The 19,560-nt window shown below is 36.0% G+C and overlaps 2 protein-coding genes across 7 annotated transcripts in view; both read right to left on the bottom strand.

Annotated features, from left to right (window-relative positions):
* The window catches only part of CSNK1G3 (casein kinase 1 gamma 3), a 126,247-nt gene that overhangs the window by 21,137 nt on the left and 85,550 nt on the right, over positions 1-19,560 (bottom strand). For 2 of the 6 annotated variants that reach the window (XM_056124319.1, XM_056124322.1), the window contains exons 7-11: positions 17,216-17,301; positions 17,027-17,111; positions 10,290-10,438; positions 7,449-7,544; positions 3,652-3,747 (exon numbers count right to left, since the gene is read on the bottom strand). In XM_056124319.1, the coding sequence (XP_055980294.1) occupies positions 3,652-3,747; positions 7,449-7,544; positions 10,290-10,438; positions 17,027-17,111; positions 17,216-17,301 (512 nt within the window). The remainder of the gene's footprint in view (positions 1-3,651; positions 3,748-7,448; positions 7,545-10,289; positions 10,439-17,026; positions 17,112-17,215; positions 17,302-19,560) is intronic. The other 4 variants (XM_056124321.1, XM_056124320.1, XM_056124323.1 and 1 more) reach the window with 4 other exon arrangements.
* LOC130032998 (putative olfactory receptor 14L1) lies at positions 13,500-14,475 on the bottom strand. Its single transcript, XM_056124699.1, is given in 2 exon segments — positions 13,500-13,943; positions 13,945-14,475. Coding segments are annotated over 2 exon segments (975 nt in total).

Here is a 19,560-nt window from a genome sequence, read left to right as displayed (position 1 = left end):
CTACACACTTTGAACTGCCACATTAAGAGCAATATGAGTTCCACAGGAAAGAGAGCAGTGATAAATAAAGGTCAGAGGCCTCAAACAGCTCATTTTTAGGAAAACTATGATTAACTTCTGAATATCCTACATTACATTCATTTCCAGGTAGCTATATGCTTATTGTGGAAATTTCTTTCCTGAGAGAACTATATTGCCTGAATACCTGAGAATAATTTACTAAACCATCATATTAAGTCTTTGCATGCCCTCCAAAGTCAAGTCTTAAAACTTTGTCCAATGGTGTTGGAGCAATAGTACAGTGGGTATGGCCAACTCCGGTTCAATCCCTGGCATCCCATATGGTCCTCCAAGCCTGCCAGGAGTGATTTCTTAATACAGAGCCAAGAGTAAGCCCTGAGCATTGCTGGGTGTGTCCCAAAAACAAAAAAAGAAAACTTTGTCCAAATCTCAGCTTAATGATCGTTTCACAAAGAATATCAAGGCCAGAACACAGGGGATTGCCCTGCCACAGAGACAGGGGGGATGGGGGGATGGGGGTGGGAGGGATATTATCCATGGTGGTGGAAAATGGGCACTGGTGGAGGGATGGGTATCTGATCATTGTATAACTGAAACCAAAGCACAAAAAATTGTAAATCTACAACTTTAAAAAAAATAAAATAAAATAAAGGGAAAAAAAAAAAAGAATATCAAGGCCAATTACTCTCCTGTTTTCTATTAATGAAAAGTATTTTCTCTCTCTTTTTTATTTTTTTTTTTTGGTTTTGGGGTTACATCCAGCTGTGCTTGGGGCTTACTCCTGCCTCACTCCCAGGCATCGCTCAGGCAAGAACATTACCCACTTACCCGTCCCTAAACTAGTTCCTTTCTTAAACTCTTGAGAATAATACAACATGTTGTTTCCCTTTCTTCCTTCCTTTGGATATAAATACAGTATTCAATTAAGTAACTAAAAAAATGTGTAAGATTAGCTTAGTTTTTGTTTGTTTGGGGTTTTTTTTTGTTTGTTTTTTTGGGTCACACCCAGTGATGCGCAGGGGTTACTCCTGACTCTGAACTCAGGAATTACTCTTGGCAGTGCTGGGGGACCACATGGGATGCTGGGAATCGAACCCAGGTTGTGTGCAAGACAAACGCCATACCTGCTGTGTTATTGCTCCAGCCCCAGATTAGCTTAGATTTTAAGTCCTTTTCTTTCCTATACTATACCTCAAACTATAATGTCATTATTCTAGTTATGTAGATATAGCTTAACTATAGACTTTCAAAGTTTGTAAGATATAAATTACAAATAAATTCTTTATTTTGGGATACGATTCAGGCAGGCTATAACTTTAGGCTTACTTTTAGCAAATTTTTCGTGATCATCAAACATGCTTAAAGTTTATTGTATGCAAGAAGTTACTGTGATGAAGTATGTTCAAAGAGTAATAAAAATAATGTATATCTTTATCTATGCAACACTGTAATTCTACTAATTAAAATTGATACTCATTGAGTTCAAAATTAAGACAGATGTAGGTAATTTTTTGAGACAGTCAAGTCTGAAAGATGGTAACAAATGAGGAAATTTGAAATATCCTTGAAAATCTGTGAAAATAACTGAACATAAGTACTGAATAAATGAGCCACTAAACAAACTCATCCACCCTTTGATAGAGCACAGAAATCCCATTAGTCTCCTTTGGAAATTCCACACAGTGAAAAGCAGCTAAGAAAACATATTTCTGATACTGGAACAGAAGTGATTGGAAACACTTCCAATAGTACCTTAATTATTGAAGATTTCCCTGAGCACTAAACAAAATACTTGTGAAAATATCATACAGGATTTATAAACATGTAATCATACACAGAGGTATATATAATTCAGTATTATAAAAATTAAATATAAACTGCTCAATAAACATTTCTATTAATATGAACTGGCATCATTAAAATAATTCTACAATTTAGGCACCCTTGCTTTTGAGTTTCTCATTCTAGATTTTTATAGAGGTAGTCAAACACCTGTGTTAAACATTACTAAAAACTACAAAGTTCTATAAAAATATTTGGTTATGTAATTTAAATTACAAATTTATTAGATCTGGAGCAATAGCGCAGTGGGTAGGGCGTTTGCCTTGCATGCAGCCGACCCGGCTGAGCCGGGTTCGATTCCTCTGCCCCTCTCGGAGAGCCTGGCAAGCTACCGAGAGTATCTCGTCCACACAGCAAAGCCTGGCAAGCTACCGGTGACGTATTCGATAAGCGAAACACAGTAACAAGTCTCACAATGGAGACGTTACTGGGCCTGCTCGAGCAAAATCAATGAACAACAGGAGGACAGTAATTTAAATTATCTATAAGATTAAATCGTGAGAAAAATGAGCAGTTACAAGCTCTGGTCACAAATTTATTTTTTAGAATTCAAACAAAAACAGAAAATATGGGAAAAATAGACTTAGTAGATTATGCATATACAGAGGTATTTAAGAAAAATACAAATTTGAAAAAAATAAACAGTTCAGGTAAAAATTTGAGGAAAAAAATATTATTTAAATCAAGGTTCGAGAGAAATCAAAAACAAATTAGTGCAAGTAAGGTGCTTTCCTTGCACACAGCCAATCACGTTCAATGCCCAGTACCACATACCAACCCCCAGCACTTCACTCCTGCACACACTTGGTTGTGTTCCCCTTCCCCAAAATCAAGGCTCTAAACTGAAATGGACTGAGATAACATCATCACCTCAGTTACTTTAAACAACCATCTAGATAACTTTAGGCATTATATAAAAAGTTCAAAGATTATAGAAGTTATCAGGCCTAATAACCTTGCTTGCTTCACACATAAGAGAATAAAAACCAAGGCATATGTGAGGGCAGACTATAGTAGCTATTTCTAAGTATATGCAGGGAAAGGGGAAAGGAACACATCAAATATATGAAATTGCTTTAAAATTTTACAAATATTCAGAAAACTAAAACACTTAAGAGTCTTTTTACTTAAAATTATTTTCTCCATCTGATATTTTCTATGAGTACAATCAAAATATACCATAACAAAATTTAGGGTCATGTTTACTGAACAAACTAAAGAGGGAGTACAGTCTGACTAGTAAGGGAAAAAGTTAGATATCTACTTAATTGACTTATGTTTGAAGGAGTCAAATATCAATAGGTAAAGGTAAGGTAAAGGCCCTCCCGTTAATCATCGATTTGCTCGAGCGGGCCCAGTAACGTCTCCATTGGAGACTTTGTTGTTAGTGATAGCACAGCGGTAGGGCGTTCGCCTTACAAGCGGCCAACATGGCCGACCCGAGAAATATCAATAGAAAAGATATAAAATTGTTTTATTATATCATTAAAAATTATATTGAAAAATTAAGATTAACACTTATTTCAGTTAAGTTTTTCCAATCCTCTATATGATTTTCTTAAATATTACTGCATATAAATGCAAAAATGATCAAAGGCAAACTCTAGTATCCTAGTTGGTCTTTCTAGACCATGTTAATTTTGCTTTTTAGTTAAATACAAAGGAATAGAATTATGGAGAGTTCAGCAACAAGTTTTTCATTAGGATATGAATCATGCCATGAGTTCCAAAAAAGGGTTAGTTGTATAAATTTGGGAAATAATCACTCATGCAAAAATCAGAAAATACCTGTACCGAGCCACCATGTCTGTCTGCTGCAAGGTGAGCTCTCAAATGGTGGGGATTTGCCTGCTGGGAGTCCCAAGCTGCCCTGTGGTCTGCCGACTGCCATTTATTTAATGCATGTGGCATGCATGGAAGAAGAAAGACCCAATATGTTAAACATCTCATCCTTATAATATAGAAAACAAATGTATAAAAGGAAATTTTAAATATCCTTACTATTCTGAGACTGCAGTGATCTTTGCACACTGAATATGGAGAGATTTTAGTTAAGTTGCTAAAATAGTCAAATGATAAAATATGAAAGTAGAACCATTGAATTTTTAAACTGAATGGACCTAGACTCCATCCTCTAACTTTATAAAGTTAACAACCTATCCTCTACCTTTATAAATAAAGTTAATAAAAAACTAGGGAGGCAAAAATAAAGTGCCTGAGAAAGCACTACAATAAATCATGAATGTATTAAAAAGCCATCCACTATAATTTATCACAGTAAAGGTCTCCACTGGTTTTATGAGGAGGTATTACTTTTTAGCAAGGTTGAAAATAAATAGGAGACAGTTCTTAAGTAGCTGTACTTAAGAGTCCTAGAAAACCTTTTTATTTTTGCCTATAAATATGAGGAAAAAAAGAAGTACTCTTTGAAACAAGAGAGAAATGTCACAGAATACAATGAGGACATGACAAAACAAACTTTTAAAAATGACATCCCTAAACATATTAATCCCTCCACTTAATTTATCATTTTACATCTACTACAAATTAAAGAACTCAATTCTACAACTCGATGCTTTGATGCTTTTTGATGCCTTAGCAAATCTGCAAGGCAATAACCACAAAATAATAATAAAAAAAAAAAAACCCTAGCAGAAGTAGTAGGTGCTTTAAAAGGGTCACTTTCTATTTCAGGAAAACATAGGTTAAACTAATAAAGAGACGGGAGAAGAATATATTAAGTTTCTATTCCATGTCTGGTTCAGCATTATCTGCTCTGTTTTATGACTGATAATAGAAGGTATCCATACTTTACTGATGAAGACAATAAAACATTCAGCATTTTCCTAGGCATGAAAGTAGCAGAGCTGATTCCAACTCTTAGCCTAACCTTCTTCCAACAATACTACCTTGCTCCTTACCACAATTATTTTCGTTTAAAAAATCTTTAGTATTTTTTTTTCTTTCTTTTTCAACCATTTTAAGAAAACTCTTGCCATGAAATCTGAAGTACTCTAGGTTATAAGGGGTTCTGAGAGTATCAATGGCTAGAGCAACAATTCAGGAGAAGAAATTTCAAATTCAGGCAGACACAAAGAATGAATGTTCCAGAACTAGGCTTCTCTGGTATAAAATATGTCATCAAAATTATTATCATACTTCTGTAATATTTTATCATCAAACCTTCCAAATTTATAACCAGCATTTAGTATATTTGTAACAAAATAAAACAAATCAAATCAAATATAAACATATGATAGAATGAAAGTGATACTAAAACTGGGACAAATATCTAGAGAAAAGGCAACATGTAGGAACTCATGGACCTCTAAGAATAAAGTTCTAAACCCTTGCCTCAGAAAGCATTTATATGCACTCAACACATTAATGAAATTTTAGGATCACTTTGAACCACAGATTCTGTTACAAACTGCATATCTGGAAACAAAGTTACCATCATTTGAAAAACTGGCCAGTCCCTTTAGGATTGTGAACTATGGGTTTTTCATACAATTTAAACTGTTCAATGTTTCACAGATATTTAAGATTTTTTTTTCTAGATATACAGCTGTTCCCTCATTGTGACAGTCTGAATATCCAGGTTTCATATTCAATAAATCAACTAACCAAAATGATATCATGGGGGGAAAAGGTTAACTACCCACAGTCATTGCAACAGGGTTCCTGCCACTGGTCAAACACAACTTAACTAGGTATGTCAGAAACATCCAGAAAGGCAAACTCAAAAATATTTTAAATATAATTTAATTCAACAAAAGAGTTTCTCTTATTAAATATCTAACATCTCTAACAGCTGTGTGCTTCAGCTCTGAAGATTCAGAACGTTGCATAAATTATTGACTATCTTTTCAAGTACATTTGAGAAATTAACTCTGAATTGTTTATAAAATACAAACTCCCAATCTTGACTTATGATCCAGATCTTCCTATATACAGCATCTTATATAGCACCTTAATTTATGATTCATGTCTTCCTCCATATACAGCATCTTATCAAAATACTAAAGCTATCAAGTAGTTGTAATTTATATTTAAAGTAATTTATACATAAGATACTTTTCTGTTCTAGTTTTTTTAAGGTAAAAATCTTAAACTATATTTTTTAAAAAACTGGCTGTATTTTAAAGCCTAGTTTGTTAAATATCCCCTGATACAGATTTTTCTACTGGCTCTTAATAAATGACATTCCTTCCTTTGAGTTTAACACTTAATTGAACTCTGATGGAGTAAACGATATAAAATTCTATGAGATGATAGATTATAATTATATAAGATGATATCCCTCAACAAACATGATTATATTAAAAATTCTGAATACACTAAATTCAAGGTGACTGCAAACATTTTTGTCAGAGGAAGTTCTAATAAAGATTTTCTTTTAACAAAGAAATGAAAGCATTGCTCAGAAATTTCAATCACTTTCCATTAATAACCTTATCCAGGAAATTCTCCCCACTCACTGATCTTGTATTCCTTATCTTGAATATACTGTTCCAATTGTTTCAAGCAAATTTAAATGCAAAATAATCCTACATTTTCAAATTCCTGCTTTGTACTGTTTACTGTTCAATGTCCCAACAAGTGCCCATATTCCTTCACCTGCCTTTAAAAATTCCATTCATTCTTCTGCTAATCCCCAAAGCTACCTTTCTTCATAAAATATTTATTAATCTCCACATATTCCAATGATCCTCCACAGATTGACTATATTGCATGCAACTGAGCTTATTCTGCTTTGTAATATACTTACGAATAATATCACTGCAGTAATCATAATAACAGTGTATCAGTGTTGATAACTCTATATGCTAGAGTTATAATACAAGTTATTTATAATTCACAGATGAAAAAACTTAGGCTTCAAATAGTTGACTAAACTGCCCAGAATCCAGTCACATCAAGGTATATATGATTCCAGAAACTGAGTAAGCTTTCTGTCTCTCATTACAAAATCATTTTCTACAGAACATACTACTTTCTTCTGCAGTTCAACAACATGCAGAACATGAATTTTCTTTTCTTTTTTCTGAGGTATTGGGAATTAAACACAGGGCCTCACACCTGCAAGGCAAGTGCTGTACCACTTACCTATATCCTTGGTCACAGAACAGCAGTTTTCAATTTGTAGAAACCAAGCAAGTAATACAATAAACTAAACTATAGTTAGAATGACAAACTGCCATCACAATTCATACCAACAGGGTATACAAATATTTCCATTCTAACAGCACTGCTCAAAGTTTATACTAAGCCATTAATTAAAAATTTATCATTAAATGCTTTAGTATTATTAAACTAATGAATATTTGGGGGACACAATTTTTAAAAAATATTAATTTTTAATCTTTGACAGGTGTATGCATATAGTTGTATATAGTAAATGAAAGTGTCTCTTTCAGTATCTTCAATGTGTGCATATGTCCACATGCACACCAGATCCACAGATATGCACACCTCTAAAAAGCTATTATCTGGGCATGATAAAACACCAAATAAATTAATAAGCCATCAGAAAGTAATACTGAACCATAGTAAGACTTTTCATATCTTAAAGGGCAGCAAACCTGGTTTTTGGATTGTTGCATCTTATCTCTGTGTTGGTGAGCTTCTCTGTTAGATGACAGAGCAGGATCTTGCTGAACTGCACCCACTGGAGTCGGCTACAAGACAACAACATTTAGCATCAATACATTGTGCTTCGGAAATTTAATCTAAAGTCATTTTACTTTTAAAAAGTATCAAGGCTGAGCCAGTACAATAGTAGTGTGGGTAGGGAGATTGCCTTGCATGCAGCTGACCCAGGTTCAATTCCCTGGCACCACATATGGCCCTTGAGCCCCACCAGGAGTGATTCCTGAGCAAAGAGTCAGGTGTAAGCCCTAAGCACCCTAAGTAGTGCGTTTGCCTTGCACGTGGCCAACACGGCAGACCTGAGTTTGATTCCTCTGCCCCTCTCAGAGAGTCCAGCAAGCTACCAAGAGTATCTCGCCCACACGCCAAAGCCTGGATCTCGCCCACAATGCAAAGCCTGGCAAGCTATCCGTGACGTATTCGATATGCCAAACACAGTAACAAGTCTCACAATGTTACTGGGCCTGCTCAAGCAAATAGATGAACAAAGGGAGGACAGCGACAGTGACAGATAATGTCTTATGAAAGACATCTCACAATACACTGAACTTAGAAAATGAGAATGTTTTAAACATATTTAAATATTTTATAGCACAGTGGTAGGGCATTTGCCTTGCGCGCAGCCAGCCCAGCCAAGCTGGGTTCGATTCTTCCGCCCCTCTCGGAGAGCCTGACAAGCTACCGAGAGTATTTCGTCTGCACGCCAAAGCCTGGCAAGCTACCAGTGACATATTAGATATGCCAAACACAGTAACAAGTCTCAAAATGGAGACGTAACTGGGCCCACTCGAGTAAATCGATGAACAATGGGAGTACAGTGTTTGTTTATTGCTTATAGCAACATAAAACATTTCAACATAGTAATTTATTATCAGTTTACTTTATCAAGTAACTATTACTAATGAATTTATCTCTCTTCTTCTCCAAGAATAACACATGAATAGGATAAAATGTTAAATAGAAAATTTAAATTCTAGCGCATATTTTGTCTAGCTATGATGCCTGAGCACACGTCTGCCGCCATGTCCCCTCTTGAGGTGGGTACTTTCATACTTTAAGACAGGCACGTGTACTGGGTTCTCTTTGCTTTGGAGAAGCCTGGGTTCTCTCTTGAGCACGCTACTCTTTCTCTCTCTCTCCCTCCCCTTCCTCAAAATTTCTAAATCAAACTTGCTTTTACTTTTAAAATCAGAAAAAAGAAAATTTAAATTATATTAAACATAACAAAAAAATAAGAGTAATTTTAAAATAAGCTTTTAAAAGTTCACTGCTAATACTTTACTCAAATGCTTATACATTTAAAAAAAATTTTAGTATATACCCAAAACCACTGAAAATATGAGATCTAAGCTACAACCACTAGAATTTTGTAACATGTCTGTCAAGCTGACAGGTGGGAATAGGGTGGGGGCTATAGGCGGGGATGAAGTATGGGAGCACTAGTGGAGGGAAGTTGACACTGATAGTGGTATTGGTGTTGAAACATTGTATGCCTAACACTCAACTATGTAACTTTGTAAATTACTGTTCTTTAATTCTTTTTAAAAGTAATTTAAAACTTAGTATAAATAATGAAATTGTACTCAGACTTAAATCACAAATACCACACAGTGTGACAGTGGAGTTAAAAAAAAATGCTAATTTTGATAACCTCTCAGTAACTGTATTGCAAACCATAATGCCCAAAGAGACAGAGAAAGAGAAAGAAGAAAAGTGCCTGCCATAGAGCTACGCTGAGGTGGGAGGAGGCTGGGAGGGAAACGGGGGACACTGGTGGCATAAAATGTACACTGGTAGAGGTATCAGTATTAGAACATTGTATGAATGAAACCCAACCATGAACAGTTTTGTAACTATGTATCTCACAGTGATTCAATTTAAAAAAATTAAATGCTTAACAGTCACAAATATCTGAATCTGAAAGCTTGGCAGTTTCCAAAAAAAAAAAAAATGAAATAAATCTCCTAATTGTGAAAACAAGGACAACTGGTAAAATATTCATTTGATATCATAATGTTTGAATGATTTTTAATGTTTTAAGTGATGAGCACCCAGTCCACAATTATAATCAAGATTTCTTTTTAGTTACAAAGACTTACATGCCATTTGAAAACCATAAGCATGGTCCAATTTATTTAAAAAAAAATAATAACCTAAAATGCTAGATTAAAGCATAATTTTTAAGGGCTGAAGAAATAGTACAGTGGGTAGAGTGCTTTCCTGGCACATGGTCAACCAAGGTTCAATCTCTAGCATACCATACAGTTCCCCAAGCATGCCAGGAGTAACCCCTGAGCACTGCCAGAAATGTGGTCAAAAAACCCCCCAGATAAACAAAAATAAGTAAATAAAACAATTTACTTTAAGTATTTTGAAATATAGTTGATGTAATAATAAAAGTAAAATTAACTCATAATCACTCACACATTGAACAGAACTATACATAACTAACTCAACTAACAATGAAAAGTTGAAAATAAATCATTCTAAAAAGCAAAATGTAAGCTGGGAATAGCTCAGATGCAGAGCATGTGCCTTTGCACGTGTGAAGCCATTAGATTCAATAACTGGCAACTCTAAAAAATTAAAATTGAATAAATAGGATAATATCTAAATGTAGGTGTTTTCCAAATTCGAAGAAAAGGCTTGGTATTCTTCTATCTGAAGTATTTTTTTTAAAGCATATAAAATTAACACTTAAAAAAGTACTGGCTTTCAGGCCAAATTTGTTTCTCAGCTTTAAAATCTTTTCCTTTATAGCATATAGTACTTACCAACTGTTTACCAATCCAGTCATACTCATAATCAAACATATATCCTTTCCGATCAAATAAGTCAGTAAAAAGCTTTCGTAAGTAGTCGTAGTCTGGTTTCTCAAAGAAATCTAGCCTTCTTACATAACGAAGATACGTTGCCATTTCTTCTAGAAAGGAAATAAAAATTATTCGGATCATAATTTCTCATACATTCAATACTAAATTTAATTACCTAAAATCCCGTAAGTGAAAATGAAGTAGCAATTCTATTGCAATTTAAAATTTTATAAATTACAATGAGATAAAAGAATCACAAAGAAAATTAGAAAAGGAAATAAGAACAAAAGGCAAATGATGTATAATTTAAATAAACACTGTTTTCATTTCATTTCATTCAGAAAGACTATAAGTTTTTATTTAACTTTTTGTTTCTGGGCTACCAAGCAGGGTGCAGGCATACTGGTAGGCATGCTGAGCAAGTCTCAGCCAACTGGGTCAGCAACTCTATAATAGATCTAGCCCGGAGAATCACACAGGACCACTAGGGTTTGGGTTTCCAGGGTTACACCTGGCAATCCTAAAAGGCCCACACGGTACCGGGGATCAAAGCCCTATATATCTCCAGAATCTTCACATTACTATCTTAAATAAAACTTGGAGTAGTATTAGTTTGAGTAGCACCGTAGTACTGTCCTCCCGTTGTTCATCGATTTGCTCCAGCAGGACCAGTAACGTCTTCATTTTGAGACTTGTTGTTACCATGTTTGGCATATTGACTACGTCACGGGTTGCTTGCCAGGCTTTGCTGTGCCAGCGAAATACTCTCGGTAGCTTGCCGGGCTCTCCGAGAGAGGCGGAGGAATCGAACCCAGCTCGGCCAAGCTGGCTGCACGCAAGGCAAATGCCCTACCGCTGTGCTATTGCTCCAACCCGAGTTTGAGTAAGAATTTAATAGATAATCAAACACATTCAGTTCATGAACTGTAAGAGTCATGTAAAATACTAACAGAAATTTATTTATATGAGTACGCTTGTGCTAGCTTGCTGGATTTTGTTTAAAATCAGTTACATTCCTTTCTTTTTTCTTCTCACATATGCCCAAATGGAAAGCAGGAGTAGAGGTTGTCACCCACAGCAATGCATCTGAAGAATGCCAAGGGGCCAAGGAGTCTCTGAGGTACAGTCCTACCAAGACCCAATAACAGCTTATAGAGCATTAAGCCCCAGCAGGGGACACAGGTTACAGGATTCAAGCTGAATACTTCAGACTATTAATGGTAAACTGGATGGAGAATGGCAAAGGGACAAGAATAAATCTACTTATGTGCTAACAGAAAGAGATGTTACGCCTAGTGGCTTTTCGATCAAATTCCTTTATCATAGTCAGTAAGAAGAGGATCACACAAAGTCAAAGGCAACAAAACCAGTACTGTGGACCTTATTTGTGTGTAACTCTCCTAAAATACCACATTTTATCATTGGAATCTCCACTTTTATCACAGAAATTCGGATAGGCTTCTTAAGAATATTATGTCTATCTGCCTACAAACTGCACGGGTTTAACTAAGTTTCACAGCTATGAATTCAAGTTCACAGATTCTTCTGTGTCATTTAATCTGCTGCTTAACACCTCTAGTGTATTTGTTAATTCGGTTGTTAATATTCTTCAGTCTTGGTGACTTCTATTTTACATGTTCTTGTATTTTCTCTGAAAACACAAGAGTTGAAATTCTCACTGAGCTTATCCATTCTCCTATCTTCAGTAAGCACTTTTATCACCATTATTCTGAACTCTACACCATGTAAATTACCCATCTCCATTCATTAATTTTCCCCGAGTTTTAATAATCTTGTTCTTTTGAGTCACATTCCTCCCTTTCTTTAAATGGATTTTGCTTGATTGTAATGGTTTCTCTGCATTAGATAAAACAACTTTGCAATCTTGATGTAGTAAGGTAAAAGGTAAAGGTAAAGGCCCTCCCGTTGATCGTCGATTTGCTCGAGCGGGCCCAGTAACGTCTCCATTGGAGACTTTGTTGTTACTGTGTCTGACATATCGAATACTCTCGGTAGCTTGCAGGGCTCTCCGAGAGGGGCGGAGGAATCGAACTCGGGTCGGCCATGTTGGCCGCTTGTAAGGCAAACGCCCTACCCGCTGTGCATGAGAAATTATCTTTGACAGTATTGAAAAATCATAGTCATCCTAATCAACAGAAACAATTTTTTTTAATTTAAGGGGACAGAGAGATGTACAATGGGTAGGGTATTTGTTGTGTATGCAGTCTGGGTTTGGCATTTCATATGATCTCCACAGCACTGCTAGAACTAATTCCTGAGTGTTCAGCCCGGAATAACCTCTGAGTACTGCCAGGTATGTCCCAAAACAAAAACAATAAAACAGAGGGATACAATGATATAATTCTATACAAATAGATAAGAAATACAGATAGACATTAAATTAAGTACATTAAAATTAATATGATAGTATTTTAACCAATAAATTAAAATCTTTCTAAATATTTTGAGTATATGAAATATTTGAGTTTACATAGTAAATATAATTTCCACCATTACTTTTCAGAATAAAAATCAGTACAATTATGAAAACCAAGCAGGGCATTAAATAAAATTAAAATCATTAGGTATTAATCAGCTTTATTTATTTTTGTCTAAGAGACATTAACTTAGCTTATATTTAATTGTATTTATAAGATGATATAACTGTATTTATAAGATGATATTATTTATAATTTAAACAACAAAATCTAGAATATGTTGATATGAATCATAGAGTCCCTAGAACGTGGATATATAATAGCACTTTGATGAATAGGCTGAGTGAAAAATTCAAATTAAAGAAATTTACCTACATAGTAAATCTGTGCTTTGTATTTTTATGTTTTTTTAAAAAGTTTGCTTCAAGGAAGTTCTAGTGTATATATATAAAGAATATAATAATATTCTATTGTATACAATAGAATGCATGTTAATATTCTATTATATATAAAAAAGAATATAACACACATATATTCTTTTTACATAGAATAGAATATATTCTATATATATTCTCTATATATGTTTGTGTGTACTTATGATGACTTAAATTTATTTTGAAATGATATGGAAAAATTATCTCCAAGTGTGAATAAAATCATAATTTTTTCTCTTATTTAATAGCAAGAAGCTTTTTGCTGATCTCTGAAGTTGTCTTCTATTAGTCTTAAAAGATCAAACTTTTGGTGCTATCTTTACTATTGTTATTTTGTTACTGAATATAAAAGCAGTTTTTCTCAACATTCTCCAAAAGGCAGACTTCATGTCTTTGTTCTTCAGGCTATAGATGATGGGATTCAGAGTTGGTGGAACTACAGTATAGAAGACAGATACCATCAAACTCCAAATAGAAGGGGACTTTGGCACTGGCTTTAGATAGGCAATGGACCCTGTATTGAGGAAAATAGTCACAACTAGAAGATGAGGAATGCATGTTGAGAAGGCTTTTGACCTGCCTTCGACTGATGGAATCCTCAGGACAGCGGAGAATATATGAATGTAAGAAACCAGGATGCAAATGAAACACATAATACCTAAGGATGTTGTGATAATGATGGCTGCAAACTCAGCAAGGAACTTCTCTGAGCAGGCGAGTTTGAGTAATGAGGGGATCTCATTAGAAGAACTGGTGGACAAAATTTGACCCACAGAACGATAATGAGAAGGTAGCGGTAGTATTCAGAAACCCAGAAACAATCCCACTAAGCCAGGAAGCAGCTACCATTTGCTCACAGGCCCCTTTCCTCATGATGAGCTGGTAATGGAGGGGCTGGCAAATAGCTGCATATCTGTCATAGGACATCACGGTGAGCAATGCCAACTCTGTGCAAGCAAACAAAACAACCAGGAAAACTTGTGCTATACATCCCAGGAATGATATGGAGCTATTTTGTGTCAAAGACTGAGTAATGGCCTTGGGAACTGTGACAGAAATGAAGCACACATCTAAAAATGATAGTGTCCTCAGAAAAAAACGCATAGGACTATGAAGATGCTGGTCTAAGGTGGTAAGAAGAACAATGAGAAGGTTGCCAACTAGAGCTATCAGGTAGATAAGTATGAACAATACAGCATGGAGAATTTGATGTTCCCAGATGTCTGAAAATCCCTGGAGGATGAATTCAGTTGCCAACATGGTGACATTGGTCATGATAACGCTTTCCTGAGGCTTGGCAGAAGGAAAACACTAAGGGATAAAATGTGTATCACTAATGGGTAGATCCAGATCTTGAAAATTTCGTTTATTTCTGTTATAAAACAAAATTACAGTTTATTTCTGAAGCAAAATTATTGGACAGACACAAGTTTACCAGGATCTCTCTTAGATTTCCTATTACAGTTATGTTGTCTTAAAATTGAGTAGAGAAATAATATTAATTTGAAAATAAATGGAATCTAAAAAATTTAGGAGAAACCAGGAATTAAATTTGAATTACAGACTAGAAAAATATGTCCTTCTCATTAAAGGTCTACACAACTATTTATAATTCTCTGACTAACAACGTTTATCAGCCATTTTAAAGGTAAAAAGGTAAAGGCCCTCCCGTTGATCGTCGATTTGCTCGAGCGGGCCCAGTAACGTCTCCATTGGAGACTTTGTTGTTATTGTGTCTGGCATATCGAATACTCTCGGTAGCTTGCCGGGCTCTCCGAGAGGGGCGGAGGAATCGAACTCGGGTCGGCCATGTTGGCCGCGTGTAAGGCGAACGCCCTACCCGCTGTGCTATCACTCCAGCCTGTTAGTATTCAAGTCTATTTGTGTTGGTTGTTTCTTAAATCTTTGTGATAGACCAAGAGTTCTGTTTAAATTTTAATAACTCTAGAGATTGAGGATATACAAAGACTATCAGTATTCCAAAGGAGGGGATCTCTGTGAGCACCTAGATTCGGGTTAATTGGAAACAAAACATTCAGAGAGTACCTTTTTTTCTTAATTATATTTTTTAAGAGATCCCCACCCCCACTTCATTGCGGCACCAAGGTATACAATTACTGTTAATGATACCTTCGGAGTATCTGGTTCTTGTCGTTCCACCAGGTCATATACATTTATAGATTTTAAAACCTGCAGCAGCTATATGAACGAAAGGCCTACAAGAGGCAGGTGATATGACAATATCCCTCTGTAGCACTGTAGCACTGTCCTGTAGCACTGTCCTCCGTTGTTCATGAATTTGCTCAAGCGGGCACTAGTAAAACCTCCATTGTGAGACTAGTTACTGTTTTTGGAATATCGAATACGCAACAGGGAACTTGCCAGGCTCTGCCATGTGGGTGGGATACTCTCGGTAGCTTGCCGGGCTCTTCAAGAGAGATGGAGGAATTGAACCCAGGTTGGCCGTGTGCAAAGCAAATGCCCTACCTGCTGTGCTATCGTTCCGCTCATCCCTCTGTAGCAGTCACAAAAACCCAAGTCCTGATGACTCTAACAGTTCCTTCCTGGGAGACACAGGTGACCTGCAACAAGTCTTAGAGTGCAAAGGTGGTGTGCACTCCTCTTCCCCCTTCTACCACCACCATTGTTCTCCATTCCCTGAGATCCCACTGTCAGCTTCCAGGAGTATGCCAAACCGGAAGGTCCTCCTTGGGCCAAAGCTCAACCATAAGCAAAGAGGCTTCTTTGACAAAGAGACCAGATATGGTTTCAGTGTACAGTCTATGCAGTGCCCTGGAGGTGGCAGACTGCCAAGAACTCTTTGGGATGGTTACAATCCAGAGGGACCCAGGATCACTATTTCCCCTGGCCTCCACATCCAGGTGATCAAGGGGTACACTGTGAACAACTGACAGGAAAATCAGGACAACAGATACAAAAACTAGGACATCAGATACTTTTTAAAGATTTCCTTCTGTCAGGGAGATGCTGGTGTTCTAGAGCAAAAAAGAGGAAGACAAGCAAAGAGCAGCTGCCAGAAGTCTCCCAGAAAGGTTTATAGTCAGCCCTTAGAAGTGTGCTTAATTAGAAGCCTGCCTGTTTGGCTATAGTATACCAACAGGCCTCTTCTACAGAAAGATGCAGTTTCAGGGTCTATGCCTCTTGCTATGACCTGAGGGATGTAATTATTTAAGAGCTCTTTCTCTTTTGGTTACAGTCCCCTGGGGTTGCAAGCATAAGACCTACACTCTAACAGAGCAAGCAACACAGAGGCTTCTCCATGGCATCAGGATACCAGACGAGGATATAAACGCCTTTATGGAAAATGATGATGAGCAGAGTGGAAAGCTGAAAGAATGGATCCTGCAGCCTCTATCCCCTGAAGCAACTCCATGCATACCTTGAAGTGTGCAAGGTCCTTGCCACAGCTCCTAGACAAGCAAAAATTCTTCTTCTCTGAAAGACTGCAAGTGTATTTCACAGACACAATCTATGCAGTGCCCCCAGCGTGGTAATCCATCAACGATAGTCTACAATTATAACAATTCCTGTGACCCAGGACTGCAAGTCCTTTCGCCTCCAGAGCAACATGATCAAGGGGACCATGCCTGCACATCTGCTGATATTATTATAATACCATAGGTTCTCAGAGTGAACCTGGGGTTTAGCACGTACAAGACAAAGCCCCCACTAACACCTGAGCCATCCCACAATCCCTTACAGCTATTAAATATTCTGAGCTCTTATATTTTTAAGCACGAAAAAATGCAAACTTAAAGAATGAAAATCTAAGTTCTGGTTTTCCATATAGAAGCCCATTCCTCACCTGGAAAGTTTTCACATAACACTTCTATTGGTGTGGCTCGTTTTGTATCTCCAATCTTCTGATATCTCTCTTTTAATGTGTCAGCCTAAAGAAAAAAAAAATCTTCAGAAGGTGGCAATTTTATAATACTTGAAAGATCCAAAAATCATAAAATATTAATATGACATTTAATATTAAAAAATAAATTACCTTTAAACCTTGCCAAGGAAGACTGCCTCTCAGAAAATACATGAACATATGACCTAAAGCTTCTAAGTCATCTCTTCTACTTTGTTCTGAAATATTAAAAAACATAAATTTAATTTTCCCTTTTCCAGTTAAGGAGGCAAGAATGGAGAACTGATTCTTTAATTATGTATAAACCATTCCCAGTATTTCAATACATAAACGTGAAATACAGGTCTATTTTATAAACAAATTTTTGTCAACTTCAATAATATATATTTTATGTTTAAACTTTTATGCATTTTAAACTATACTATGATTATTTTTTAAATGCTACTGAAGATTTATTTCTCTCCCTGGTTTCTATTTATCACAACACAAAGCAAGGGGAAAGGGATCCATGATTAAATAGAGAGTTATCGTGGACTTAAATTTGGAATATAACACATTAAAGGATCTGAAACACCCTAGAGTTAAAAATGTTTACCGTTACTTCATTCTGCATTTCCTAAACTTATATGAGCATAGTCTTCATCACACAACTTCTCTTAAGATAAAATGCTTAAAACTTTTTCATCACCACTAAAATTATGTTAGTAGAAAAACTTTCAAAAGTTCTACTTTTAGTAACAAATTGTTTTTCTTTGTGCCAAGGATGAAAACCAGGGTCTCACAAGCACAAAAGTGGATAGCATATAACCACAACCTCACAAAAAGTTTTGACTTTTTTTGTTTGGTTCTTGGGCTGCCCTCACAGTGCTCAGAGCTTATTCCTGGCTATGTGCTCAGGGATCACTCCTGGCAGGGAACCATATGCAATGCTAAAATCAAATCCAGGTTAGTCACATGCAAAGCAAGCACGCTACCCGATGTACTATCTCTCTAGGCTCCCCCATCCCCGTCCATACACATACATAAAAAAGCTGTTTTACAGCACTGTGAGGCAATTACAGATTGAGATGCTTATAAATATTTGCTATTTTTTTCTATTTTTTATACTTAAGCTGACTATTCTATTTTTTAAAGTAATACAACATGCTCACAAGTCCCTGGAATCCCACTGGGTATGGCCTAGTGGCCTACAGTCACACAGGACCCAAGAAGTACCTAAGAAGGACCAAGAAGCTGGACCTAACAATTGAACCATTTGGCCCAGTTGGCCAAGTACAGTCGAAACTGGCTCCCAGGCCCCAGAGCTCTGCTCGGAATGCAAAAATAAGTAAAAATGCTTACAGAGGAGAAACACTATTTTAATAAGAGAAGGTTCATATGCTAGATATTTTATTCAATTGACTAATTATCATACTATCTCAGCAGTACTAAATGCTTCTGGAAAAGCAAACTTTTCAAAGATGACCTGACCTGAAAGAAAGGGTTGGCAGTTTCAATATTTACCACATGATATCATGGTATTCCGTAAGTATCTGTAACATACTACAATTTGGAAAAATATCATTTGTCTTACTATTTGGCCAATATTTATTCTTCCACAAGAAAGCAAGTCTCAGAAGGACAGGTGTTCATTTGGCTAATTACTATCCCTAGAATATTATACAAAGGCTGTCAGAAAACAGGCATCCAATATAATCCACTAGCTGACATAAATGGTTCTACATATACATATAATATGCATTAATAATTTATTACTAATAAATTATTAATAAGTTCTAGCCTTCCTATAAGGCTAGAAAAATATCAAGGAGAAAGGACATCAAAGTAGAGGAGTATGAGATTGAATAACTAGACAGGACATTTCAACTCCTCATTTCATAGACTTAAAACAGTGTGATATAATGGGAATGTTTCTTCTTCCCATGTATTTTGTATTATAACAATCTAAGTAAGTGCTATTAAAAATAGTAAACCTTTAAAACAGATTCAGAGGGCATTTTTCCTGTAGTATTTCATTTTGTTGTTTACTGAAGTACATTGTTTAATAATATGGCATAAGTTTTCCTGATCCACCACTGTAAATCAGCATGTGTATATTCTAATAAAGCTCACCAGGACTTTCAGTGGTGAGCTTATAATTTCTTTTTAAAACCATAAATGAAATTTGAATCGTAAATAACAAAAAAAATAATGCCTTTACAACTAAATTTTACTTTATTACTTCCTGAGAGTCATGCAAAGAAAAAACATGTTCCTGCAGTCCTGCTGGGAATGAAAATCACTTAGGAAATTTAAAATATCAAATGAGTAGCACATATAGCACAGCAGATTGATTCCTTGGGCATGATGTGGGGTAAAAGAATATATACTGTCAACATTCAACAGATGATTCTGAAGTGCTGCTAGAGCTGTTAACTAATATAAAAGAAACTACTGGAAGCCAAAGATGTAGCTCAGTCATGGCATATTCGCCTTGC

This window comes from Sorex fumeus, unplaced genomic scaffold, assembly GCF_029834395.1.
Source record: "Sorex fumeus unplaced genomic scaffold, SorFum_2.1 ptg000051l, whole genome shotgun sequence".
NCBI lineage: Eukaryota > Metazoa > Chordata > Mammalia > Eulipotyphla > Soricidae > Sorex > Sorex fumeus.
Note: the sequence above shows the minus strand (reverse complement) of the source record. Positions and strands in the feature narration are given on the sequence as shown.